Genomic DNA, 26,273 nt, shown 5'->3' with positions numbered 1-26,273 from the left:
TGCAGGGCCCAAGCACTTGGGCCATCCTCCACTGCCCTCCCGGGCCACAGCAGAGAGCTGGACTGGAAGAGGGGCAACCGGGACAGAATCTTGCGCCCCAACTGGGACTAGAACCCGGGGTGCTGGCGCCGCAGGCGGAGGATTAGCCTAGTGAGCTGCGGCGCCGGCCCCTGCTATCCTTATTAAAAGAAAAAAGAACAGAGCAGGGGCCTTTGAAACACCTCAATATCCAGATTCTCTCCCTGCCCCACCGTCTATGCAGCCATCCGCATGGCTTGCTGAGTTCATCCGCGGGGCCAGGAAGCTCTCCAGGGATCAGGGATACAGTTTAGGGGGTGCGAGGAAAAGCCTCCATCTCCTGAAACTTACCTCGGTGGGAACACACAAGCAGACAGAGTAGCTGCCACTACCGGGAAGCAGCAAGTGCAAAGGCCCTGCGGCACGGTGAGCTTGGTGCACAGAGAAACAGCAAGGTCACAGAGTGGGGAGGAAAAGGGAGATGGCGACGTGGGAGCGGGAGAAAGGGCCAGGACCCACAGGAAGGAGGTGGGTTTTAGTCTAAGCACTGGGGAAGCCATTTCTGTCTCCACTGAACAACGTGTGGCTGCCCTGTTTGGCAAAGAGAGAAAGGCCAGGTGCTTCAGCCAAGACGACGTGATACCCGACAGACTCGCAACTAATCAACTGCACTTGCGTAGCGAGGAGGACGCGCTAGCTGTGGCCACGGCATCCGAGGCTGACCGCCCCTGGATCTGACTTCCTACCTCCCGGGTGCGGGGTGGGGGTGGGGAGAAAGAGGGGAAACCAGCAGGAGTGTGGGTAAAGGGAAGTGCGCCCGCCCCGGTCTCAGAATTCTGACTTAAAGTCACACCCACAGCAACTCCTCCAACACCTCCCCAGGACGCCTTCAGAGACACTGGAGAGCAAAGAGGGCCCAAGATGGCGCCGTGGTTTCCGTCCCACCAGCCGGGGAGAGCCGGAAAACTTGGCAGCACCACCGACAAAGGAGGGCCCGACAGGACTATTCCAGCCTTTGCTGATCCAATGGTCTCTGTTCCAATGAACTGACCAGAGTAGGAAAGCAGCGGCCATAACTGCGTGTGGCTGTGTGCCAATAAAACTTTATTTATAAGGATAGGGGTGGTAGCCAGCGCCGTGGTTCCCTAGGCTAATCCTCCACCTTGCAGCGCCGGCACACCGGGTTCTAGTCCCAGTCGGGGCGCCGGATTCTGTCCCAGTTGCCCCTCTTCCAGGCCAGCTCTCTGCTGTGGCCCAGGAGTGCAGTGGAGGATGGCCCAAGTGCTTGGGCCCTGCACCCCATGGGAGACCAGGATAAGTACCTGGCTCCTGCCATCGGATCAGCGCGGTGCACCGGCCGCAGTGTGTCACCGCGGCGGCCATTGGAGGGTGAACGAATGGCAAAGGAAGACCTTTCTCTCTGTCTCTCTCTTTCACTGTCCACTCTGCCTGTCAAAAAATAAAAAAATAAATAAAATAAAAAAATTTAAAAAAAGGATAGGGGTGGCTGGATTCGGCTCCAGACACAGTTTGGTTAATCCTTGCTCTAAGGGTTCCCACGAAATTCATGGGGTATGCTCAGACTCGGGGAAAAAAATGGTTTTTTTTTTTTTTAAAGTTTCTCTCTTTACTGTTATATATTTGAAAGGCAGAACAATAGCGAGCGAGCGAGAGAGTCTCCCATCTGCTGGTTCACTCCCCAGATGCTCACAACTGGGACTGGGCCAGGCTGAAGCCAGGAGCCCGGACCTCCATCCGAGTCTCCTGTGGGGGTGGCAGGGACTGAGGACTTGAGCCATCCTCCGCTGCCCCCCCTGCACATCTGCAGGAAGCTGGATTTGAAGGAGAGGAGCTGGGACTCATTCCCACGCATTCCAACAGGGGACACAGGCGTCCCAAGTGGCCATCAGCAAGAAAAGGTTCTGCCTTAGCTCCGTGAGGCAGGGCTGCAGCATCGCAGACCCCAGCCCTCAGTGGAACGCAGGGAGCACAGCCCAGACACGAGGCGGATCACGGCTCTGCTACGGGAATAATTCCAAGTTTGCCTGCAATGCTCATTCGAACCCTCATCTTCAGTAGTGGCTCGTCCTGCTCATTAAAACCTCACCATTCACGCCCTTGGGCTGCCATTCTCCAGGTGAGAAGCCCGGATTTCACTTTCTTAATTCTCTTGTACAGAGTAAGGCTCGACTGGGTTTAGATTTGCACGCGGCTGGTGCTGGGTGGTCGAGATCTGGCATGGCTGAGCCAAAGGAGGAAAGCCAAGCCTCACCGCTCTGGCTTCCCCAAACCTCAGGCCCGAGGCAGCAACCTTCCTGTAAAGGGCCACAGGGCAGGCATCTCTGGATTTGTGGGCCACCCACTCTCTGGTGCGACCCAGCTCTGCCCAAGAAGTGGCGATGACACAGAAATGAAGGGGGGGTTGTGTTCCAATAAAACTTTATCGACAAACACAGGCAGTGAGCCAGATCAGGCCAGGGTCATGAAGACAAGTGCCTCATTGAACTTTGAGCCCACTACTCCTTTTCAAATTGACCTCTACCGCTCATCATCAAGGTGCAGAGAGGGGCGCTCGAGAGGAAGGGCACCCAGGCTACATTTTCTGGGCAGCCAAGGGTGTCCCGGCAGTGAGCATTTTCAGAGGACTAACCACGTGCCTCACAATGCCCGATGCCCTTGACCCACACCCCTCCCACTTCTGCACCTGGAGTCGCTGCCATCCTCTCTACTGCACACAAACAGGAAATGAGGCGCAGCCAAAACTCGCATTCTCATGCTGGCTCTGGGGCAGCAGATCCACCTGCCACGAGTTAGGGACGTCGCACGCGCCAGGCCACTTACACCAAGAATATGCAGCAAGACGGCTCCGTGCTGCCGCTCCTTGTTGGAGAACAGGTCTGCCGGGAACTCGTGGATGGCTGGAAGAGGAGACAGCAGAGGGTCAGTCACGGGCAGGAGCCTCACTGGACGTCTGTGAGACCCCCAAGGAAGTGCAGAGCCCACCCGGTGTCAGAGTGACCGGGACAGGGCTGGCGTCTCTCAGGCCAGGGCAGACCAGCCCCTACATAGGTCTGCTGGGTACTTGACTGCCCACTGATACCCTAGCACCTGTGAGTCAGCTGTGGGTTAGGGACAAGCCACTCCACATGCCCAGGGTGGCCTGCACCTGAGGGCTGGCGAGGATGTGCGGACATCGGAAGCCTCAACGTTGCTGGTGGGAACACAGGAGGGCAGAGCTTTGGAAGGAAACCTGCGGCGGCTCAGAAGGTGACGTAGGCAGCCATCATGTGACCCAGCAGCTCCACACCAAAGTGCAGGGGCTGAGAACCATCCCTGCACCCCCCAGCAGCCCTGAGCAAACCCCAGCCCCCCAGGAGTGGGGAGATGGCCCCTCGTCACCTCCCCCACCCAGGTGACTGATGGAGACACCCACCCTCGCAAAGAGCCATCATTTCCACAAGTCCCAGTCAGACCCCTGCAGACCCCACTGGTCCTCATCCCCCAGCCGGACCAGAACCTTCCAGAAGGCAGGGAGCCACACTGCCCTATCCCCTGTGGCACCTGTAGTACTGACGCCAGGCCTGGCTCACGATGGGTTCTCAATAGACCCTAACAAGCAATTAAATTAAAAAAATGGTAAATTAAACAATTTTAAATTTATTTATTTGGGGCAGAACAGGAGGGGGCAGGGAGGGAGAGAGAGAGACAGACTGACAGACTCAGCACTCCCATCTGCTGGTCCGCTCCCCAGATGCCTGCAGTGGTCATGACCGGGCCAGGCCACATTGAAGCTGGAGTCAGGAACTCAATCACGTCTCCCGGGTGAGTGGCAGGGACTCAATTACTTGCGCCTTCAGCACTGTGTCCCAGGGTGTGCATCAGCAGGAGGCTGGAGTCAGATGCTGGACCTGGGACTCGAACCCAGGTATTCTGATATGGGACACGGGTGTCTCAACTGGAGTCTGAACCGCTAAGCTGAACACCCAGCCAGTGGTAGAATCTCAACAAAAACAAGCTGTTTCCTCTCATCCTATGAGAAGGCTTTTATCACCCTTGGAAGTCCCTCAAATGCCTGGAAGACTCGCGGCTCAGCGCGGGTGGGTGCTCCATCAATGCTTGTTAAATAAACTTCCAGGGTGGAAACCCCTCCTCTCGCAGCTTAACTGGGCCCTAAGCTCTGAAAAGACTGTTTTCCCCTCATCTGGAAACTCTTCTGATTTTTATGGTCAGAGTTTCCCTACAAAACACAGAAAACACCAGCCCCCTGGACACCAAGAAAACGCACCCACGTAGAAACAAGCAGCGTTGAACGAGAAGCAGGTTCCTCACTCCTCTCTTGTAATCGCATTTCTTGAATGGACTCGCTCCCCCCCATCTCAGGGGCACTCACCTGCGTCCAGGTGTGTCGGCTCCGAGTGGAGACTTACACAGGGGGAGGGGGAGGGGGAGGCTCAGCATTCCCGGGGCCAGGATCTTGTTTCCAGGAGAAACGGAGCTGTCGGGAATGACAGACATTTCTCCCGCGTCTCCAAACCGGTGTTCTGAGAGCTGGTGATAATTATCCAAGCCTGGGAACTCTCTGAGCCTTAAAGTCCTGCTGCCTCTCTGCTGCCCAGGACACAGCACCCGGCCTCCCGCAGGGAGGGGACTTGGGTTATAAATGGCTTTGTCCTTGGGAGGAAGAGACCTCGGCCTGCGCCCCCACATGTGGGCCGAGTGCCGTGGAGGACAGCGGATGCCTTCCATGGCGTGGCTTTAACCAGTGGCACCCCCGGCTGCTTGTGACCCAACATCCTCTGTGCCTGCCCAATCTCCCGGGTGCACCCCGAACCCGGGAGACAAGCACTGTGGCCGTGCACACGTCCCTCTGGGGCTCAGAGAGGAATGCCACTGGCTCGGGGTACCCAGACACAGAGGCCAGACCTGGGAGGTGGAGCCGCACTGTAGACCAGGGTCTGAGTGTGTGTGTGTGAGAGAGGGGGGGAGGGGGAGAGGGAGAGGGACTGAGACACCCTGTGTGTGTGTGTGTGTGTGTGTGAGAGAGAGAGAGAGAGAGAGAAGGAGGGAGGGACTGAGAGAGACACCCTGTGTGAGAGAGAGAGAGAGGAGGAGGGAGGGACTGAGAGAGACACCCTGTGTGTGTGTGTGTGTGTGTGAGAGAGAGAGAGAGAGAGAGAGAGAGGGACTGAGAGAGACACCCTGTGTGTGTGTGAGACCCTGGTTGAGTCGTTTAACCTCTCTGGCCACCTGCCCATCAGTGGCGATCCGCAGCAAATGCAAGAGGAAGAAATGGTCACTGGGGAAAGCAGTCTTTTCAGAGCTTAGGGCCCAGTTAAGCTGCGAGAGGAGGGGTTTCCACCCGGGAAGTTTCTTTAACAAGCATTGATCGAGCACCCGCGCTGAGCCGCGAGTCTTCTGGGCATCTGAACAGCTTCCAAGAGTGATAAAGCCTTCTCATAGGACGAGAGGAGGCAGCTTGCTGTTGTGCACGGCTGGCACGGACCCCAAGGTCGCAAGCAGGCAGCCGGCCACTCCTCCTCCCTAGCTGGTGGCTGGGAGCCAGGACCAGGTCCCGCCCCAGTTGGGAGGTGGCTCCTCTAGAAACTGGAGGGGAGCTGGGGGCTGGGCCACAGAGCAGCCAAGGAGCTCAGCAGGGCCTCTGCCCCTCCCACCCTCAGCAACAACTCTGAAGGGAGACCTCCTGGGCAGGGCCCAGGGCCTTGGACTTGGGGTTCAGGAAGTGCCTCCGCCCCTTCTGACTGTGGCAAATAGCTTAACACCTCCAGGGCTTGCATGCATGGGAGTCCCAACACACCTGGGGGTTGCATGGATTAAGTGACTGTCACGGGCACTGTGCTGAGCCCATCTAGGCTGCCGGTCACTCTGAGCATGGTTAATTTACAGGTGCGACTGTCCCCCCAGTCCAGGGGACACGCAGCCTTGGTTTATGAACATGACGAGAAGGAGAAATGGATTTCACAGGGAAGAGGGGGTGAGCAAGAGCAATAGATCAGAATCCGGGTGCTGGTGCATCCTCCTCCTCCCACGGACTTTGCTGGGATCAGGAACCTCCCTGGGCCAAGTTCAAGGGCATGATGCTCACACATCTGCGCGGGGCTGAGCCGAGTGCTCAATCCCTGCCAGCGTGGAGGGAGGGCCCAGCAGAGCACACCACGGCTTTCAAGGTCACGTCTAAGCCTTTAAGCTGCCGAAAGGCGGGCGCTGTGGGTGAAGAGAAGAGAGCTGGATCTGCAGGTGGAGCTGGGCCAGGATGATCCCAGCACCTGCCAGACCTGGGAGGGGCCAGGGCAGAGGGCAGGAGGGAAGGCAGCTGCTCCCCAGCCCCGGGAAGACTCTTGCTTTGGGAGCTTGGTGCCGAGAAGTGGCTTCTGCATCACACTTGGTCCTGGACACGCCCCTCTACGTACCCCAGGTATCTGCCTCCCTCCCATGCACCTGTGCCCCTCTGTGTGCAGGGCCCAGGGGCACTGGGGGGAGCTCTCGCCTGCCTGTCCCCTTCCTTCCATCACAGGGCTCCACGGACACAGCATCTCTAATCCCCAGCACCCCACACAACCCAGCACCCAAGGCACATGCGTGCTTGTCCATTTTCACACAAGCACGGCCCCGGGGAGGCTGTGACTTAGCACTGCCCCTTCAAGCCACCATACTTTTGTCACCCTTGCTGACGGTTCTCATCGCCTACTCCTGTGTTCACCCGGCAGACTGCGCACTCTGGCACTGCTGAGTGAGATTCCGACACGTCCCTAAGCCTCCTCGAGGGTGGCAGCCCCTCATCTCGGCACTGACTTCACTTTCAGAGAGAGCCAAATACGCCCACAGCACGCTATCAAGATGGGAAACACCCTGATCCTGAAAGAGTACGAGCCAGCATGTTTCCTGAGCATTTACTATGTGCCAGGCACTGGGCTAGGTGCTGAGCTCCGTGGCCGTGTGTGACCCCGTGCCGGTAAACAGAGGCTGGAGGTGCACGGAGAAGCTGGCCCATGTGGTGGAGAGCGGACCAAACCTGAGGCTGGTGGTTTCCGGGAGGGGAGGGACATGCCGCCAGCCGTGGGAAGAGGGGCAGTGCCAGGTGCTGAAGGCTGCAATGGTAACTGCTTAGAGCCCTGCAGCCTCCCGCTGAAGCCCTGGGAAGCCCGCTGTTCCCACCGTCTCCATGAGGAAAGAGAGCCCTGAGGAGCCACAGGAGTTGCCTGCGTCACAGGCTGTCAGGCACCGGGGAGAGAAGAACCCAGGCTGCCCACGCCCCACCCCCACCAATGCTAAGTTGCTTGCGCCTGGGCGTTTACCCACAACAGGTGCGCACTCGGGGCCAGGGGTGTGCTCTGTTCAAGGAGCTGCGCTCTGTAAAGGAGGAACGTACGTTACATCCCCAGCTCAGTTCCACCCCAGCCGTCTGTCTGTCTGTCTCATACAGTAGCATCCCTTCTCCGCAGTGTGCAGTTGTCGGGTCTTTGAGAAACGCAAAGTCGTACCCAGCGTCACACCCACGAGACAAAACAGCTCCACCGCACCCCAGATTGCCTCGTGCTGACTTTCTGTCATCCACCCTCCCTGCACCCCGACCACGGAAACCACGGATCTGTTTCTCTCCCTGTAATCTGTCTTTTCCAGAATGTCCTACCCGTGCCATCCTAGACCGTGCAAGCTTTCGGATGTGGTGTCCTTCACTTAGCCAAATGCTTCAGGATCCATCCTCACCGTCCTGGACACGTTCCCACTTAGCTCCTCTGACCCCACAGCCTCGTCTCGTGCCCCGTCTCCTCGGCAGGGACCCCTGCTTTCACAGAACCCCTGAACACTGTGTTCTTAGGGCTTCATCCTGAGCCCTCTTTCCCATATCCTCTCTCTGCAGGTATCTCTTAAATTTCACTTTTTCCCGAGCTTAAGACCTAACACTTTCAGAGGCCAAGCGGATACACTCCTCGGCCATCCCATAAGTCCCTGTGTCTGGCCTCAGGGAATGGCACGCCAGCCCTCTCCGTCTGCACGAGAGAACCCTGGCAGTGGCCCTGAAACCCCCTCCTCCCTCGTAGCTCATGCCGCTAGGACAGCGAAGGCACTTGGTGTCCACCTTCCTGCCACGAACCTGCCCCTGGGGGATACCAGACAGGGCGTGCCTGGTGTGCACTGCCTGCTTTGCCTCCCTGGCTCCTACACTGCTGACTCCGTAATGCGTTCTGCCAACCCAGAGAGGCAGGCGGGTCTCCCTGCAGCTGTTGCCATGGCAACCCGGGTCACAGAGCGGTAAGCACGGAGATGCTTTCTCGGCAGCAGACCCACTTCCTTATCCGCACACAGGCTGCCTGGGAGAAGGACATCACACCCCGTCATCACCCCGTCATCATCACGCCCCGTCCCACCTGTCTCAGCCTGTAACATAACACACGGAGCTGGGGGGCTTGGGAATGACAGATGTTTCGCTCTGGAGGCTGAGAAGTCCGAGATGATGGTGCCGGCAGATTCGGTGTCTGGAGCTGTTTCTTGGCTGGTGGAAGGCGCCTTCTCTGTGTGTCCTTGTGTGATGGGAGAAGCAAGGCAGCTCTCCCGGAAGGGCACTAATCTGGGGCTGGCGTTGTGGTGCAGTAGGTTCCGCCATCGCCTGCCATGCCTGCATCCCACAACACAGTGCTGGGTTCGAGTCATGGCTGCTCCACTTCCCATCAGGCTCCTGCTTATGGCTTGGGAAGGCAGCAGAAGATGGTCCAAGTACTTGGACCCCTGCTACCTGTGTGGGAGACCCAGAAGGAGTTCTGGGCTCCTGGCCCATCCCAGGCTGTTGCAGACATTTGAGGAGTGAACCTGGGGATGGAAGAATGATCCCTCTCTCTGTCCATCACTTTGCCTTGCAAATAAATAAATCTTAACAAAAATAGAAGGGCACTAACCCTGCCCTCAAAGTGGAGTCCTTGGCCGGCGCCGCGGCTCACTAGGTTAATCCTCCACCTTGCGGCGCCGGCACACCAGGTTCTAGTCCCGGTCGGGGCGCCGGATTCTGTCCCGGTTGCCCCTCTTCCAGGCCAGCTCTCTGCTGTGGCCCAGGAGTGCAGTGGAGGATGGCCCAAGTGCTTGGGCCCTGCACCCCACGGGAGACCAGGAGAAGCACCTGGCTCCTGCCATCGCATCAGCACGGTGCACCGGCCGCAGCGCGCTGGCCACAGTGGCCATTGGAGGGTGAACCAATGGCCAAAGGAAGACCTTTCTCTCTGTTTCTCTCACTGTCCACTCTGCCTGTCAAAAAAAAAAAAAAAAAGTGGAGTCCTCCTGACCTCATCTTGCACAGGCCACACCTCCCCGCCACCCCTGGGGGTTGGATTTCCATGCCTGCATTCGGGAGCGCCCAGGCATCTAGACCAAGGACTGCTGTCGCCTTTCCTGGAGTTTCACAAGCATCAAACACCCGGCATTCACTTCTGTTCTGTGTAAAACACTGACAGCAGCCTCTGTGTCCTGCACGGAAGGCTGCCAGGCCCGCCCGCTCGGAGCCCCCGCAGCGTGCTGGCCCTCTCACCCCTAAGCTGCTCTTGGGCCTGTGCGCCCCTCCTCCGCCATCCCAGCAGCGGGGTGCTGACCTCCTAAGCTACCTCCCGGGCCTGCCTCAGCCTGCCTCTCTCCCTCCCACGCGGCAGCCACACGCGCTTCCCAGTGCACACGGAGCATAAGGGCCAGATAGCCTGTCAAGGGCTGCACCGCCTGGCAGGGCCGGCCTCTCAGCCTCGCTCTGGCCAGGGTCACGCCAGTGTTCTCTCTACTGCGGCCACAGGGGCCAGGCTGTGCGCTGGCTCCCGCCAGGAGCTGGGTGCCTGGCCTTTGCTAGAGTTTGCCTGTAGTTTGAGCGCCCCCAAGGCTTTGCGTGTGGAAATTTCACCCCCAATGTGAAGCATTAAGCAGACAGAAACCTCATGGCGGTGTTGGAGGGGAGGGGCTCTGGAAAGTCCCTGGGAGGAAAGTGATCCCTGGGAGCCCCCGATTGTACCTTGGTGGCTTTATCAGAAGAGGGAGGGGGCCGGCCTGTGGCTCAGTGGGTTCAGTTGCTGCCCGTGATGTTGGCAGCCCACGTGAGCACGGGTTCAAGTCCCAGCTGCTCCACTTCCAATCCTGCTCCCTGCTAATGCACCTGGGAAAGCAGTGGAAGATGGCCCAAGTACTTGGGCCCCTGCACCCACGTGGGAGACCCAGATGGAGTGCTATGCTCCTGGCTTCAGCATGGCCCAGTCCCAGCTATTGTGGCTACTTAGGGGATAAACCAGCAGATGGTTTATGTCCTCTACTCAAAGCCCTGGAGTGCGTGTGCCAGGGGCTCTGCAGGAGGCGGGGGGACCCACCCGGCTGCCCCTGAGTGGCTCCTTCCACGAGGGCCCCACCCGGAGATGCACTTCCTGGCGGCTGATTCTCTTTAGGGAATGTCAACTGGGAATCGAATTTGTTTCCAAAGTGGGGGAGAAAAAGGCTGCCTCGAAGCATGCCATTCTCTTCGCTTTCTCTCCCAGTTAAAAATAACCCCACATTCTCGGCTCTGACGTTGACGCCGAAACTATGAGAACCGGGCTGGAAGGCTGGGAAGTCGCTGTAATTGCTTCAACTTTCCATCATCTCAACTTATATAAGGTGCGTGTCTGAGACACCACACACGCGCAGAAGCCGAGAGCCCAGGGGGCGATTCCCTCCCCGCCCCCAGCTGAGTGCTTGCCTTTCTCGGGCAACAATCGTGGTGTTGACTTTAGAAGAACGCCCTCGGGTCCCAGACAGGAGTAAAAATAACGAGATGAGCTCACTGGCTTCGCCAGCACGAGAGAGTTTAATCTTCGCCTGCTCACAGCGCGTTCCGAAAGCGACGCAGCACCACGAGAAAGAGAGACCGCCACCACGGGCAGCCTCCGAAGGCCACCGCTCTCTCCACGCGTAACCTCCTCGGAACCCACAGCTGCCGAGATCCCGGACGCTGTTGGCTTGGCTTTTTTATTCCCCCATTCAAGGAGGGGAGTGGGCTTGTTACTGCCACAGGGGCGAACGCTCCTAACATCCCTACTGTCCCCTCCTCTCCCACCTGCCCTGATGTCAAACACCCCTGGCCCACCCCACTGGCAACATTGAATCACCCTTCCTTTTTTTTTTTTTTTTTTTTCATTTTATTTGAAAGGCAGAAAGAGAAAGAGAAAGAGAAAGAGAGAGAGAGAGAGAGAGAGAGAGACCGCCCATCCACAGATTCACTCCACAAATGCCCTCAACAGTCAGGGCGAGGTCAGGCAGAAGCCAGGAACCAGGAGCCTGGAGCCAGGCAGGGCCCAAGCTCTGCCGCCTTCGCTGCTAAGTCTCCCAGGTTCTGGTGCTGGGCCACAGTAGCCCGAGGACACCAAGACACCCTACAAACCCACGACGTGAAAGGCACTGCTTCCAGTCCATGCTCCTGCAGCACCCCAGGCCACCAATGTCCGACCGGGGCACATGGAGCCTTCCTCCGGCACCCCATGGCCCTGGCTGACCTTGGGTGTCTGCCACATTCCGTGGTGGTGGCAGCCAACCCCCTCGCCACGATAAACTCCAAGCAGACATCTCACGTTTGAACCTTTGCTCACATCCACGCCCTTGTCCTGTCCTGGGTGGGGCGCTGTCACGGGGCCGTGGGACAATCTGTTCACCCCACTGCCACCAGATGACATGTGCCAGAACATTCCACAAGAAACACACTCGGGGCCGGCGCTGTGATGCAGCAGGTTAACACCCTGGCCTGAAGCGCTGGCATCCCATACGGGCACCTGTTGGAGACCTGGCTGCTCCACTTCCAATCCAGCTCTCTGCTATGGCCTGGGAAAGCACTTCAAGATGGCCCAAGTCCTTGGGCCCCTGCACCCACATGGGAGACCTGGAAGAAGCTCCTGGCTCCTGGCTTCGGATCAGCACAGCTCCGGTGGTTGTGGCCATCTGGGGAGTGACCCAGCAGATGAAAGACCTCTCTCTATCTCTCTCTGCCTTTCCTCTCTCTGTGTAACTCTGACTTTCAAATAAATAAATAAATATTAAAAAAAAAAAGAAAGAAACACACTCAACACGGACATGAGCCAGAGACAAAGATGCCTGGCCACGGCCCCACGTCAGCGCTGGGCCAGTGTCACGGGGCCATACGCAGCCTTGCTGTATTGATCAGAGACAGGGATCACCACGGGAGGTAATTCCATCTGTGATTTATCTCCACACGCTGCAAAGGTCGACACAGAAAACACACCAGCAAATACACGCACGCGGCCTGCTACGCACCCAGTGCCCTGAGTGCCCGCCACGTGAATCCACCGGTCAGTCGCCATGAGGAGCCTGGGAAACACCCCCTGGCAGCCTCGCTCCAAGCCCAGACCGGAATCGGGATAACGCAGTTCCCAACAGCACACAGCTGTTGGTCCAGAGCCAAAAATGGTTTCTTCTCATTGACACAATTCCTCATCTGGAGTTTATTCTAAGGCCATCATTCCAAATACGGGAGGAGGAGCCAGGCTTGTAGGGCAGCAGGTTGAGCCCTCGCTTATGATGCCACCATCCCATACTGGGTGCTGGTTCCAGTCCTGGCTGCTCCACTTCCAATCCAGCTCCCTGCTAATGTGCCTGAAAAGGCAGAAGATGGCCCGAGTACCTGGGGCCTCGCCACCTACGTGGGAGACCCGGATGGAGCTCCAGGCTCCTGGCTTCAGCCTAGCCTAGCCCTGGCTGTTGCAGCCTTTTGGGGAGTGAACCCATAGATGGAAGACATTTATCTTTCACTCTGCCCCTCATTCCCTCTGTCTGTAACTCTGCCTTTCAGATAAATAAATGTTCTAAAATGGGTGGGGGGAACGATGTCTGTGGAAACACTTCCTATCCCTAATCGTAAGACCCTGGAAAGCACTGATTGTCAGGGAGGTGATAATGGTTAGATACGAGGCTACTCCAAGAAGGGTGCAGAAAATGGAATTAAAAGATAAGTGGATTTTGGTGCAGATGGTTTTGAAATCTCTACATGGCTTTTCATGAACTTTGTGACGACCCTGTGTAGTTGAATGCTTCCCTCTGGGCTTCCCACAAATATTTCCTGGCTCCTTGCAGATCCTGGGAAGGCAGCAGCAGAGCCACAGGCCAGAGCCCCGCCCTCGTGGGCGTGTAAGGTAAAGTGTGAGCTAAAGGGAGACAGAGCCTGCAAGTGGAAAAACTGCTCGTCACAAACGGGAAAAAGCAACGCACACCGTCCCTTGCGGCTTGTTCGCAGCTCCAAACAGACAGACAAAGGGAAAGACCTGGAAGGAAACACGGGGTGACGTCAGAAACTGTAGACAATAGAATCACAAGTTTATTTTGATGCCAAAAGATCTGGAAATCCATGTGCAAGATGGGTCTTTGAAAAGTTCATGAAATGTGTGTATCATGATGAAGCAGTGCAGGGATTTCAATTTTTTTTGAAGGTTTATTTTTTATTTATTTGAAAGACAGAGTTACAGAGAGAGGTAGAGGCAGAGAGAGAGGTCTTCCATCTGCTGGTTCACTCCCCAGATGGCTGCAATGGCCAGAGCTGCTCCGATCCAAAGCCAGGAGCCAGGAACTTCTTCCTGGTCTCCCATGCGGTACAGGGGCCCAAGCACTTGGGCATCTTCTACTGCTTTCCCAGGCCACAGCAGAGAGCTGGATCTGAAGAGGAGCAGCTGGGACTAGAACTGGCGCCCATATGGGATGCCGGCGCTTGAGACCAGGGCGTTAACCCACTACGCCACAGTGCCAGCCCCCCAGGATTTCAATTTTTAACTTATCTTTTCATTCCATTTTTCCATGAACCTGTGAGGGGCTCCTGTATCCCCAAACCATCAGAGCAGTGGCAGCGGGTGGAGGAATGCTTTCCCCGCCACGGCCACCTCTCCAAGGGCTTGCTGACAGGCCCGTGCCATTCTCCTAGGGAAGATGTTTAAGCCCGCCTGCTGCGGTTTATCGAGAGAGGGACGCTTATGAACACACGCCGCGTGACCGCCGGCACAAAGGAGTACGGACAGTCCAGTTCTGTTTCCACAAGGCCCAAGTACAGCTGAAACCAAGGAACCAAAACTGCTGGGGTTGGGGCAGGGTCCAGCAGCTGTCTGGACTGATAGAACATTCCAGGAACATTCTAGATCATGACCGGGCTGGCGGTGACACAGCTGTATGCTCACATATTTGTCAAAGCTCACACGACACTGAACCACTTCTGTGTATTACTGTGTTTAAGTTATTCTTCAACGAGGGGATGTCCACCCGACACCCCACACAGACCCGCCAGCCTCGCCACTGGATTCCTTGATGCCAGCCTGCTCATGGCGAAGATGCAGCAGTAACAAGAGCCACGCACATGCACATGGCACACGCCAGCCACCACCACACCGCCCCCCGAGAAGACAGAGTTGGGGCTGGGTCTGCTCGAAAAGCCGACTCATGTCTGGAGGTCAGAGGTCAACTGTAGAACGCTGGGAAGCAGTGGGGACCCCGGCCCTTTGTCAGGAACAAGACTGCAGGGCCCCCTGAGCCATCTCCCGTCACTAACAAGAACAGGACCCAACCTACTGAGGGGCCCGGGCCCCATGCCAGCCCCGGGAAAGCTGCAGCTGGTAGAGGCAGGTGCATCAGCCACTGCAGTCAGCAGTCTGTGCACGGTGCTGGGGACCATGCCCTCCCTGGCGAGCCCCGGGGTGCTGACCTTGGGTATGTCTCCGACCCTCAGAGCCCGGCCAGGCACACCTGGGACGCTGGTCGTGGGGTACTGACAACAGGGCTCCCCAGGAGGGTTGTGGCAAAGCACTGCTCACAACGATGACTGGGAACCTGGATCATGGTGCCGGTGGGGCTGGAACCTTCCTGACACTCAGGGAGAATTTGGTGACTGCTGGCCGTCCGTGGCGTTTCCTGGTTTGTGGGCACAGCTCACTCCAGTGCCTGCCTCTGCCTTCCCACGACTGGTCAATAGATTTAGGACCCACCTCATCCAGGATGAGCCCACCTAGACTACCAACACCTGCAAAACCCCTGTATCTCTATCAGGTCACAGGCACCAGGGCTCAGGACTTCTAGGTCTCTGGGGATGGGTGAACAATTCACCCTACACCCATACTCATATTTGTCGACTTGTGAACCCTTTATATGGTGCACGGGCAGTGAAAATAAGCCCCGCCTGGCCAAGCTCTTAAGAACCAGGGGCAGTGGCCATGTCAGGTCCATTTCACGCTCTGACTCGTCCAGGGCGCTCCTGAGTCCCACGTGCGAGATCGGCAGCCGCGCCCCCTTGGCTCTCCTGGAAGGTACATGTCGTGGTCTACTCATTAAGAGTACAAGGATCAGGAGCAAAAATTCCTGCCAATGAGCCAAGAGACTTCAACTTAACCCACGGCAACGCACCAGACAGGCCTCCATCGCTCCTAACGTAGACGTCGGTACCTCCTTGTCCTGTGCTGGCCCAAGTTCAATACCGTGGGAGAGTGTGGGGCAAAGGTGGCTGCCAGAGTACCTTCCTCCCCAGAGCTAGGGGAGCGTGGATGATGGACCGAGAGCCAGAGGTCCAGGCTGCTGGTAACAGGGGAGGGGCCTGGGGGTGGGCAGGGACGACTCCTCCTTTTCCCCCATCCTGAATGCAGCTGCGAGGTGGCCATGAGCCTGTCTCCTGTGCTGCCCTGGCTAGACTGCACCATCCAGGGACTTAGTGAACATCCTCCTAGGTGTTGCTGGGAAGGTGTCTTCCAGACTAAATGCCTAGAACCTATTGACTTTAAGAGACAGAGACTGCCCTCCACACACGGGGATGAATCAGATGGCACTGATTAGGCACAGGCCTTCAGTCAAAGGTGGGACTGCTGCACACGGGGGCTCTGCTTCGAGACTGCAGCACGAGCCCTCGCCCCAGCATCCCCAACCCCACAGAGCTGAGACCTGCCGCCATCTTGGAACGGCTGTGCGTGAAGATGGGGGTCAGGCTCCCGTGCGTGCCTGCGTGGCCTCCTCTTGCTTCTGCTCCTCTGGAGGCCACTGAATGGCCACGGGGTGGGAGGTGAAGGAGGAGGAGCCACACCTGGCCCCAGGTGAGGCAGAGGCAGGAGACCAGGCTGGTGGAAAGACAAGCCTACAGGCAGGTCCTTCAAAAAGAGTGTGGGCAAATGGTGCCAACACGTATTTCAAATCCACGTGTGGTTTTTCATCGCACACATTTTCCATGAGATTTTTGGAAGACCCCTTGTAGGGCATTCAGGGGCCACCCAACAGGCTGCTGCTGCCACTGGGGGCCCCTTCCGGGCCAGGGTCCTCCACGGTGGCATTCCCAGCCCCTCCCTCGGCTCCCACCCCTGCTCCTTAGGCTCCCAGTTTGGCTACCCGTCTCTCTCCCATTGGCACAATCCTGACTCTCCCTCGACCACATCCTGACTTCCTGCTGGGTCCCTGAGCAGCCTCAAGGTGGGAAGTCTTGACCCAGGCCTTGGCCCTAACAGGGGCTGAGTGCATGGCCTCTGTTGGGGCGGGGGAAGGGGCCCACTGAGCTCTGCCTGGAAAGCACAGGACAGCTGCTGCTGTGTTCCTCCCAGAGCGGGAAGCCCCTTCGTGAGCGCTGGCTGCACAAATATGCTCTCCTCATACATTTCCGAGCCCAAGGGGACCCTCCTGCCCCTACCTGGACGCAGCAGGAGCACAGGTAGAAAGGAAGACATCAGCAGACTTAAAGAGCTTCCTCGTCCTGTGCTGGCCCAAGTTCAATAATGTGGGAGAATGTGGGGCAAAGGTGTGTCTCGCACACAGCAGGTGCTTAGCTAAACGTTTGTGGAATGAGTGACGGCTGTCAGTTGGACACACGACCTGCTTTTCCTAAACTCGCAGAACAAAGCCATCTGCCTGACACCTCGTGGTTCTTTTGCTTGTGCTCCTCCCCAGCTCTGGGTGTCAAAAACACTTCCGAGGGAAAGTCCCCAGGGTCTGAATCTTATTCTTGGCTCTCCTTGGCGAGCTGGTGGAAATGACTTCCCTAAAAGCATCGTGAGGGCTGGGGAGGTTCTGAGCTCACCCTAACCTCCGGGAGACTCCCCAGAATCCCAGGACGAAGTCCAAGACGGCCCATGTCACCCCCAGAGCCTGCACCTGTGGCCTTTTCCTACCAGGTGTCTTTTTGGACCCATCACCCCTCTTCACAAAGATGGACAGAACTTAGAGACGCGGTGGCAGAGACTCTGCCATGGCGCCCTGGAGTCGGGGTCGTCCCAGGCCAGCCTCACCTCCGCCACCGTCACTTTGGCGGGGCCAGCCTCAGGGCCCTTTGCAGGCTACAGCATAAGGTGACCAGACGCCTGACTGCACCGCACCGCACCGCTCTCGGCTCAGCTCCTATCACATGGAATCCCCTTGTTGCTGAGCCACAGCGCGCCCCAGGAAAGCCGTGGAACCCCAAGGCGGGAAGATGTCTCTCGGCTTTCCCACCAGCTACACTCTCGCTCTATCCCCAAGGACACTGTGCCTTGCGATCAGACTGCAAGTTTGCAACTGACGGCCCCACAGCCCACTACGCCTACCATGTGTGCACATGTGTGTACACGCATGCACACACACACATACACACACACGCACACAGAGTGGACACTTCTCTGAGTTTCTGCAGAGTTCCAGGCTTCACACTGAAAACCCGTGCATCCTGGCCACCGCGTCTCCCGCTGTTCTGGGCCATGGGAAGACAGGCAGGACCAGCGCACTTCCAACTCCACCGGCTGTACACGGACCAGCCAGGCGGACTCTGGGGCCACAGCAGCAGGCACGGTCAGCCTTGTTTCCAGGGTGCGGCTGGCAGAGGACCGTGTTGGCAGGAGGGCTGACCTCCCACTCCAAAGCTGTCAACTTTGGCAAACGGTCAGAGACAGAAACAGCTCACAGAAGGACCAATGGAAAAGTGTCCCGGCTGCCACTCCTCAGGAGAGCTCTGACCAATGCCAGCCTCCTGGGGCTGTGTCGCCAACGAGGTGGCTGTCAAGCAGCTTCCGGCAAGAGGTAAACCATTGCCTTTCGACAGTGAGCCCCACAGTGTCGTCCATGTGTGTTGCACACTCCAGGAAAGACGAAGACAGTGACAGGGACACCATGGTGACATCCACCCAGCAGAGAACACTCTCTGATCCTGGTCTCTGAGTCCATGGTGTGACTGGTTCGCTCTGGCGGCCCCCAGGACAGGATGAGAACAGGGCAAGGTTAGCAGTGAAGCACTTTCAGAGCAGTTTGATGTTGCTCAGCCAAGTTCATGATCATTTTTTCAGACTCATTTCTGCTGGCATTGACAAAGACGCTGGTCACAGAAACAGGTCTTTCGCCACAGACAGAAGCACACATGTGGGCAGGCAGGTCTCAGTGGGGCTGGTGCGCACGACAGCTGGAGACATTTTTGGTTGTCACCACTAAGGGAAGGGTCCTGCTGGTACCTGGTGGGCGGAGCCAGGGAAGATGCTGAACACACTACAACACACAGTTCAGCCCCAATAGCAAAGAATCGTGCACTTCAAAACCCCAGTGGGGTCCCAGTTCAGAAATTCTCCTTTGGAGAACAGATGAAAGTGGTGGCTGCTGTCTGCCCAGTGAACACTGATGCCTGCCTGCCTCTGCCTTCTTCTGAGACCGCTGCACTCTTCCTGCACCTGGTTTAGCCACCAGTTCCCCTGCTTCCAAAGCACACATCCTCCTTCCTCAGAGAAGCCTCTACCCAAGCTGGAAGGCAAGAACACGCAGGAACCCACTCTGGGGCCCGCCCCCTCCTCGGCCCACCCACTCCTGACGTCTCAGTAAGTCAGCTCACATCCACGTCTTTCAGAGGCACATCGCTGGCCCTTGGCCATGAACCACCCAAGAACTGTACCGATGACACCATGGTCCTGGACATTCTGCACGGCTAATATTGCTATTGGGGTAACAGCAGCTTACTATGTCGGTTGCCCCAGCTGTGAGCCCTCCTACAACCGGCAGGGCCGCCCCGGGGACAGGAGCTGCTCCCCACCCACATTCTGATTTTCCGTTCTTGTGACAAGCGCCGAGGGCTAGGCGGCATCTCATGGGGCCTGTGTGCCAATGGCCGGGCGGGACTAAGGGAAAGCCAGGCAACGCAGCCGGCTGGGAGAGCGAGGCAGGTGGGTGTTGACGGTGACTGTAACAGACAGGTGCCTTGGGGAGAGGGCTCACCAGTATCAGCGGAACACGGAAGCAGAGCGAGGAAGGCGTCAACTCAGAAACACTGCCTGGGGAACAGCTGGGCACCGCAGAAGTCCCGGCGACACCAGGAGGAAGGAGAGGTTCTCAAGGCAAAGGAACCGACTGGGAGACAGGGAGCCTGGGAGATGGGGGCTCTGCACGGTCAGGAGCCGGGCCTCCTGGGACAAGAGCCTGGATCGCGGGTTGACCTGGCCTGCAGAGCGCCGAGGGTCAGGATGCCGCTCTGGTCATGTCCCCAGGGCGAGATTTCTGAGCACAGGAATGACGGGATTAGAGTTCATTAAACCAGTGGTGGCAAACAGTGGCCACTGTCAGCTTCGCAGGCCGTGTGATCCCAGCCATAGGTCACTCACAAACAAGTGCGTGAGGCTGTGTCCCAATAAAGCTTTATTCAAACCCACCGACATCCAACGCCCACGTCCCTTCCATGTGCCACATGGCGTTGTTATTCCTTTACAGTTTTTTTCAAGCCATTGAAAGGCAGGGAAAACCTATCCCTGCTCGGAGGCCACATTCAAAATGGGTTAAAGAGCTGGATTTGGGCCGCAAGCTGTGGCTGGCTGGGTCCTGCTTTTGAAACACCGCTCAGTGTGGCGGGGAGGCGGGAGCAGCAGGAACCTCAGTGGGAGCGGAGTGCAAGGGGCAGGTGCAGAGCGCAGGAGGGGGGTGGAGGGAGGCCAGCAGGGGGCACCAGGAGACCAGGAACCTGGACAGGCAACATGGAGGTGGAGGGTCAGGAAGACTTGTGCCCTGGCCACACCCCAGCGACCGAGGGCACAGAAGTTTCCCACCCAAATGCAGATGAGCCAGGGCACAGCGGACTCACCTGCTCAGCGTGCCAAGAGAGCTGCAGAGTTCAGTTCTCCAGGCTGAAGCCCGCCACCCCCTTCCTTGTCCCCACTGAGTGAGCGGGGCCCGCCTCTCCCTGGGGCTCCAGGCAAAGCACCAGGGTCAATGCCAGGAACTTTGCTGGATGTTTCTGGCAGAAGCTCTCTTTCTGCTAAGCCTGCAGGTGGTCACGTTCAGGACCCTCCTCTGCAGACAGAGACTGGCTGGGAAGGAAGCTAGCATGGTAGATAGCCAAGCCAATTCTGAAGCTACCCACTGACCCCTGGATCCAGCCACACCTGAAGATAACCCTGGACGTTTCAGTCTCAGTGGGGGAGCTGATCACTCCTCATCCAGCCTGGGATTTTGTTACTGACAACAGAAAGTCCTAGCACATCTTCCATCTAAGCGCTAACCAGACCAAACTCACCCAGCTTTTGAGATCAGACAGGATTAAGCCGAAAGTCCTACACATCTAGGCGCTGTGAGGGCCCCCCGAGGGTCGGAGGCCTTGACTTTGGAACACGAGTGACAAAGCCCCTATCTGACAGCACTGTGTGAGAGTCTTGTCCATAGCATGTGCACCTGCATCCTTTCTCAACAGTACTGCTTGTAGACAGAGGGGCTTAATAATTGTTGCTGCAGGAATGAATGCAAACACCCTGAGCTGCAGGAAACACCAGGAGGCAATATGGGTCTCTCTTCCTCCCCACCACGAGTCGTGGGGGTCTGGCTCGGCCCAGAACAAACAGCCCGGCAGTGTCTGGCTGGGAGAGAGCAGCTTGGGGGACATCAGCTGTAACCGTGCCTCAGACAAGAGAAAAGAAGGGAATGACCTGCACTCAGAAACGGTTAGGGTCCCCCCCACCCATGCACGGGAAACATTTGCTATCAGCAGCCACTGACTGGGCAAGAAGGAAACGCACAAGGGAGGCTGCAGTAAACCTCCCAGCCCTGATCATGGGGCACAGGTATGGAAGTGGAGGGCAGCTGGGGACCCCAGGCCTGGCTGAGTCCCAGTGGCATTGGTGCTGAGGTTCGGATGCAGTTTGGGCGTCCCGTCTCCTAGCAGAGCACCTGGGTTTAACTCATCTCTGCCCGACTCCAGCCTCCTGCTTTGTGCACCCAGGGAGGCAGCGGGTGATGGCTCGAGTACCTGGGTCCGGCCACTCAGACCCGGACTGATTTCCTGACTCCTGCCTTTGGCCTGGCCCAGCCTTGGCTGCTGTGGGCGTTTGACGAGTGGGCCGTGGATGTCTCTATCTGTGTCTCACTGCCTTCCAAATTCACAATAACCAGCACCATCCAGGGAGTCACGCTGCTGGGGTCCGAGGGCCAGCCCCAGACTCTCAGAACCTCCTTCTGCAGGGCCCACGTCCTCGCACACCAGTGAGAAGTGGGTCTCCGGGGAGGGGAGTGGAGCCTGAGACGTGGATCCACGTGTGTGGAGAGAACACGGGGTGAGCACACCCACGCCAGGGCCACGTGGCAGGGGAAGAACTATGCCATCAATCAGATCACGAGGTTGGCAATGACTCTGGTCATTCTGCTCTCTGGGTACCACACACTCCACCCAGGCAAGGAGCGCCCTGCACCTTCGCCCAGGCCTTCGCTGCCTGGGTTCAAATTCCTGCCCTGCCCCGACTAGGAGCGAGGCCTCGGGCAAGGTTCTCCGCCATGCTGTGCCTCTGCTTCCCGTGAGTGAGGCCAGCACAGCGTGGTACCGACCTGAGGATGAGCAGTTCATACAGGGTGCGGAGGACACCAAACCTGGGATACCTGGTCAGGTGTCGGTGGAGTCTTTTTTTTTTTTTCTTTAAAAAGGTGCCCAGATAAACCCACCTCTGGGGCAGGCATTGGCACGGCAGGAAGACATTGCTTGGGATGCCCACGTCCCATATCAGGGTGCCTGGTTCGAGTCCCAGCTCTGCTTGCAACTCCAGCTTTCTGCTAATGCACACTCTGGGCAGCTGGGGTTGTGGTGGTAGGATGTGGCCTGTGCCAGTTCAAGTTCCGACTGCTCTGCTTCAGAACCAGCTCCTTGCTAGGGCACCCGGGGAAGCAGTGGAAGACGGCCGAGCATCTGGGTCCCTCCGCCCACGGGAGAGACCAGGCTGGATTCCTGGCTCCTGGCTTTGACCTTGCCCAGCCCTGGTGTTGTGGAGTGACCAACAGATGGGAGATCTTTCTCTCTACCTTTCCCTGTCACTCTGCCTTCTGAATAGATAAGAAAATACTTTATTATTATTTTTTTGGACAGGCAGAGTTAGACAGTGAAAGAGAGAGAGAGAGAGAAGTATCTTCCTTCCGTTGGTTCACCCCCTAAATGGCCGCTATGGCCGGTGCGCTGCACCGATTAGAAGCCAGGAGTCAGGTGCTTCTCCTGGTCTCCCATGCGGGTGCAGGGCCCAAGCATTTGGACCATCCTCCACTGCCTTCCCGGGCCACAGCAGAGAGCTGGACTGGAAGAGGAGCAACTGGGACAGAATCCGGCGCCCCAACCAGGACTAGAACCTGGGGTGCTGGTGCCGCAGGCAGAGGATTAGCCTAGTGAGCCATGGTGCTGGCCAGAAAATACTTTGAAAAATAAATAAGCAAATAAAAAATACTACATGTAAATTTTTTTTTTAAAAAAAAAAGTGCACCCTGGGAGGCAGCAGGTGGTGGCCCAGGTAGCTGGGTCCCTGCCACCCACGTGGAAGACCCAGACTGAGTTTCAGACTCCCGGCTTCAGCCTGACCCAGCCCCAGCCGTTGTGGGCATCTGGGAAGCAAACCAGCAGGTGTGAGATCTCTGTGCCTCTCAAATAAAAAGAAATCCCCGGTGTGACAAAGCAGGGGGTCTGACCCAGCACTGTCCCAGGAGCTCGGTTCCACAGCCGCCCTGCCCGGGCGCCAGCTCTGTGTGCAGAGACCCTGCTAGGTGCTGTCCCCGCAGACTCAGCCTTCCACCAGAGCCGCCACACCGGAGCACACGTCGGCTCCCCACGGTGACGTCCCGGCACTCACAGACAAGGGAGCCACAGGCCCACACACGCTCTTTGATGAGGAGCCGGCACACGCACGTAATCTGCCCGGCCTCACTCTCCCCAGAGGGGAGCCTCCCATAGGGGGATCAAACACGACCATACTGCAGGACAAGGGAACAGTCAGTGACCAGCCCCAGTCCATCCCAGCAGGGAAATAAGGGAGCCAGCCCTCGCCAGCTGTTATCTTTCTCAATCCTTACTGCTCCCTGGGGTAGACCTCCTTCACCCCATTTTGCAGGTGAGCAAACAGAGGCTAAGTGACTCGCCTGTAAGCAGGATGGTCAGACCCGCTCCCACGCCAGCAGGCCCCGGGCTAACCCATGGGCCCTGCCTCACTTGGCTTATGCCCCCAGAGCCTTTGTCTTGGCAAACTGGCCTGCCTGGGCAGGATTCCGAGCGGATGTCAACCGGCACGCTGGCTCCCAGAGGCTGCAGCGCCCCAGCCCCGACTCACGGGCACTGTTGCCGGCTACTGAGTAATGAGGCGAGGTGCTTCCTTCAACCAGGAAGCCCAGGAGACTGGATTCAAGCACAACAAACATGATAATAGATCCCGATCCCAGGGCGACGCCACCCCCTCCTCGGCTGCTTTTTCCGTCCTGACTCACCTCCCCTTGTGGGTGGGAAACCATGCACAGACACACACACACAAACAGGTGTGCACACACACTTGTGGGCATACACAGGGCATGTGTGAGCACACACAAAAACAGGTGTGTACACACAAGCACATGCAAACACACTCGTGCACACACATACAGGCACATGCACACATACACACACACATGCTTGTGTGCATACACACATGTGGGCATGTGTGCACGCACACACACTCCTGCAGGTACAAGCACACATATAGCACAGCCCCTGACAACCCAACACTTGGGTTCAGTGGAGAACATTTCTCACTGAATGTACACCTAGACACACACACACACACACACACACGCACACCAGAGACACACACACGCAAGGGTACTTCACAAAGTTTGTGGAAACAGCTCCTCGGGCCCGAAATCCGCTGAAATCCCAGCCAGCTTTTCCTCAAGAGGTATTCTCCGTGCCCCTTTGAGGACCCCTGTGTGCTCAGCCCTGGGCCTCAGCCGCGCTGACCGGGGCGGTTTGGGGCAGGGAAGGGAGGCGCACATAGGAGGACCCAGCCTGGGCCAGGGGAGGGGGGCGGGCAGGGGCAGCAGCGTCCACAGGGAGCAGCAGGAAGAAGACACAGACGAGAGACGCCTGCTACTGAACTCAGCTCAAGGCTGGCCCGGACGTGTGCAGGGGTCTGGGGGCGACACTCCCTGATTTCTGAGGTCCCATCTACAGATCTCGGGCTCCAGCCAGCGCTTCCCGAGCTGCTCAGAGCCTGTGACCTCGGACCACGGCCAAATGGCACACAGTGGCGATTGTTGTACGATGGCCTAGTGGCACCGTGGCCAAGTTTGTGTCGGTCACTCTGTGATGCTCACACAGTGATGAAACGGCCAGACCATGCGACAGACGCACGGCTGTGACCCTGGCCACGGACAGCAAGAGGGGCGCTGGCAACGGCTGCATCGGGGCAGAATGGGGGACCCGCTTCCAAAGGTGCTGCTTCCAGGGAGCCCCCAACTCCTCAGGTGTTCTTGGTGACAGTCACCAATGGTGTCCCAGCTCTTTCAACTCACCTAGGCTGATCCACAGAAAACCATCAAAGCTTCCAATCGAATCTCCAAAGGATTCGTGGAAAAATGGAGCTGAAAGATAAGTTTGCTTTGATGCCAGACTTTTGACAGCACGCCTAGTTTTGTTTCCCGATATGCATCTCCCACGAGCTTCCTGAAGACCTCGCATTTATGCAGGAGATGCAAGGCATCTAGGCTTCCCAGTAACATCAGGGTGGTCGTCCCAAGCGAAGCTACAATCCCACGGCAGGCAATGAGCCTGCTGCCTCCACACGGTATTTTTAGAAGGCAAGGTAATCAATTTCCTGTCTCGCTTGGATACATGCTGCTACTTACTGCAGCGAATATCAACATTGCTCAGCTTTGAAAGAAGAGAGCGTGTTGACGAATGTTGCCCATGATCAGCAAACCGTGAGGTGCTCAACTACTGGGGAGCTGGTCCACTCACCACTTCTATTCCTACCATTAAGAAATCGGGCAACCGGCCTGGAGGAACTTGAATACACTAGTCTCGTGTTTCTTCTAAGAGCACTGGTGTTTAGAGGAAAACAGAGAAGGAATTCTGCAGCTGGTGCGTGTCCTTGGCCTTGGCCTGCTCTGGGGCATTTTGAGGGGGAGGGGAGCGAGTCCATCAGGTCCACGTGGGCAGGGCGGCGAGGTCTCCCGGGCCCCAGCCTTTGCTCCTACTGAACCACAGGCCTGGCTGGGCAGACGCAGCCCCGGGGCACTACATGCAGAAATAGCAGCAACTCAGGCAGGGCACAGAGACGGTAGGTGACTTGCCCAAGGTCACACAGTAGGTGGCACCTTTGGGACCTGAATTCAGGAAGGCTGGCTGTTTAGCACATCTTTCTGCCACTATATAACGTGGCTTCTCTGCCCAGAGACTGGTCTTCCAAAGGGGCACCCTCCGCAAAGCCCTACTCGACTCTCCTAGGTACATGGAAGGCACCTTGCACTGTGTTCTTGTGTGCTTTGAACACCTGCCCACTGTGGCCATTGTCACACTGTACTATTACTTCCCTATGTCCAGATTCAAGTCATACTACCCACAGAGTGTCTGGGATTAGCCAAGGTCTTCCTCAAGACACTTCTATCTACTGAAACATTCTCACCATAAAGAACAACAATCAGCCACGTCCGATTTGAATGGTGACTGACGTCTAGGGTTGGGCAGTGCACAACCTGCACACCTGTACACACAGGTCTATTACTGGACCTTGAGCACAAGTTCCTGGAGGACAGTCTGTATTTCCCATTTGCTGCCCCCAGCTCCCAGCACGGCTCGAGGCACACAGTGGATGCAACAAACTCTTACTGGCTTGCAAGCATCGCTGCTAACTCAGCTCTGAGAAAGAGCCCTGTTCCGATTCTTGCTTGTGAGACGGAGGAACGAGGCTACTGTAGCTTCCTCCTGTGCCCCAAGTAGGGAAGGGAGGACTGCCAGTTCCTGGGTGCCTCGTGGGAACTCCCCCTCTCTAAAGTGAAGACGTATTTAGAAGAAGCATTTT

At 57.3% G+C, this 26,273-nt stretch overlaps 1 protein-coding gene across 10 annotated transcripts in view; it reads right to left on the bottom strand.

Moving 5' to 3' along the window:
• Positions 1–26,273, bottom strand: part of SLC24A4 (solute carrier family 24 member 4) — a 145,185-nt gene that overhangs the window by 56,039 nt on the left and 62,873 nt on the right. For all 10 annotated transcript variants that reach the window (XM_089322715.1, XM_089322716.1, XM_089322718.1 and 7 more), the window contains one exon: positions 2,860–2,936. In XM_089322715.1, coding sequence (XP_089178841.1) covers positions 2,860–2,936 — 77 coding nt within the window. The remainder of the gene's footprint in view (positions 1–2,859; positions 2,937–26,273) is intronic.

This window comes from Oryctolagus cuniculus, chromosome 20, assembly GCF_051225735.1.
Source record: "Oryctolagus cuniculus isolate XC-2025 breed Fujian yellow rabbit chromosome 20, ASM5122573v1, whole genome shotgun sequence".
Lineage (NCBI taxonomy): Eukaryota > Metazoa > Chordata > Mammalia > Lagomorpha > Leporidae > Oryctolagus > Oryctolagus cuniculus.
The sequence above is the reverse complement of the archived record's forward strand: the minus strand, read 5'-3'. Positions and strand labels throughout refer to the sequence as shown.